At 33.6% G+C, this 1,766-nt stretch overlaps 1 protein-coding gene across 1 annotated transcript in view; it reads right to left on the bottom strand.

Moving 5' to 3' along the window:
• The window catches only part of KIAA1109 (KIAA1109 ortholog), a 249,312-nt gene that overhangs the window by 241,309 nt on the left and 6,237 nt on the right, over window positions 1–1,766 (bottom strand). The window contains exon 2 of the mRNA XM_006881048.1: window positions 254–370. Within this exon, the coding sequence (XP_006881110.1) occupies window positions 254–370 (117 nt within the window). The remainder of the gene's footprint in view (window positions 1–253; window positions 371–1,766) is intronic.

A 1,766-nucleotide genomic window follows, 5' to 3' on the forward strand; every position in this document is an offset into this window, starting at 1 on the left:
TTTTTTTTTCATTTTAACAGTTACTGTAGAAAAACAAAATATACAGAAAAAGAACATTTAGAGTAAGGAACATAAGGATAATTCATCTCAATACAGAATAATGCTTGAAAAAATTTCAATTAGACTAGTTTAAATGAATTAAACAAAGTTGATTTTCTAAAGCCACTATCAGTTTATCAAATAAAATTCATTATATGAATCTGAAGATTATACAGAGGGGGAAATAAAACCCCTCCGTGCTATTTAAACTTACCAATATGGATATAGCCATGTTTGTATAATCTGTTAAGAACCAAGGTTAAAATAAGGCCAACATTTCGAGAGTTGTAATAGGTGAGATAGATAATCCATCCACAGGACAAAATGGTAGCTATTGGGGGGAAAGGGAAAAAACAGGCTCTCAATATGTTTTATTTAAATTATCTTAATAAGTTATATTAATAAGATACATATATTACTTTCAAAAATGTCAGGGTTATACACAGAAACAATTAGAAACAAAAAACCTTATGAATGACATGAACTCCAACAACTTCCAATACCCTAAGACCCAGAGATCTCGATGGTACCTACCAACACTCCTGACCACTATAAATATGGCCATAGTAGAAAGCACTGAACAGAACAGCAGAAAAATGTGAAACAAACTCAAAAATCACAAAAATGACCAAGCTGCTGATCTAACAGATATTGGTGGAGCTCCGAAGATATGGCCCTTAATTGCCCTTTGAACCTGAACCTAATTAAACTCATCCATCTGTCTCAACTTAGAACCAAACAATGTTGCTGTTAGATGCCATCAAGTCAACTCATGGAGACTCTATGAACAACTCATCTGAACCTTGCCCTATCATATGCTATCCTCACTATCTCTGATACACTTGAGTCCATTTTTACAGTTGCAGTGGTACATCTCCTTGTTGGGGGTCTTTCTCACTTTCTCTGACCCATCACCTACAGACATGCATATAAGGTAAACAATAATATGAAGGTACTCACTCCTTAGAACAATCAATCATACAAGATCAAAAGGGCATTATCTGCCCAGGAAGTGATAAGATTAAATAGGGTGAGTGGAAACAAGAATCACAGGGAAGAAGAGGAAAGAGTGCTACTATAATAGACTGTTATTTACAAATGTCATGAAGCAAAATCTGTATGAGCGACTAAATGGAAAACAAGCTACTCAAAGACAATTATTTTAAAAAAAAGTCAGAGCTGATTTCATGTTACTATATTTAAAAAAAAAAAAACAAACATGTAAAACCTGGAATTTTAAGACCGGAGGGTAATTCTACTTGATCAATTTTCCTCTTCTCTTTACTTATAAACTACAGAAGTTGTCAGATAAATCAGCTGTGCTCCAAGTACATCTGCTTTCTTTGACTTCTGTTTTCTTCTTGCTGCTTCAAACTATTCGAGTTTTGAATACTGAAGCTCTTAGGGTAAGCCTTTATTACTGAATATTCTGAAAATATTCACCTTATAATGCAAAAAGCTAATATTTAAATCCATTCCCAACAATCATTTAAAAAGAAAGAAAAGTTGTAGTTTTCATTTTTTAAATTACTGCCTCTACTTTAAAAAAAGTCATAAAAAACAGATTAGCACAATTAAAGGTGGTGGTGGTTATTGTTGTCAAGTGCCACTAGACGACTCATAGGAACCCTATGAATGAAAGACCTAAACACTTGTATAACTTCCATCATTTCTCCAAGCCCATAAAGTTTCCAGTTGTTGTTGTTATGTGCCATTGAGTCGTTTCC

This window comes from Elephantulus edwardii, unplaced genomic scaffold, assembly GCF_000299155.1.
Source record: "Elephantulus edwardii isolate Elephantulus edwardi_28Jun2011 unplaced genomic scaffold, EleEdw1.0 scaffold00012, whole genome shotgun sequence".
NCBI classification, from domain to species: domain Eukaryota; kingdom Metazoa; phylum Chordata; class Mammalia; order Macroscelidea; family Macroscelididae; genus Elephantulus; species Elephantulus edwardii.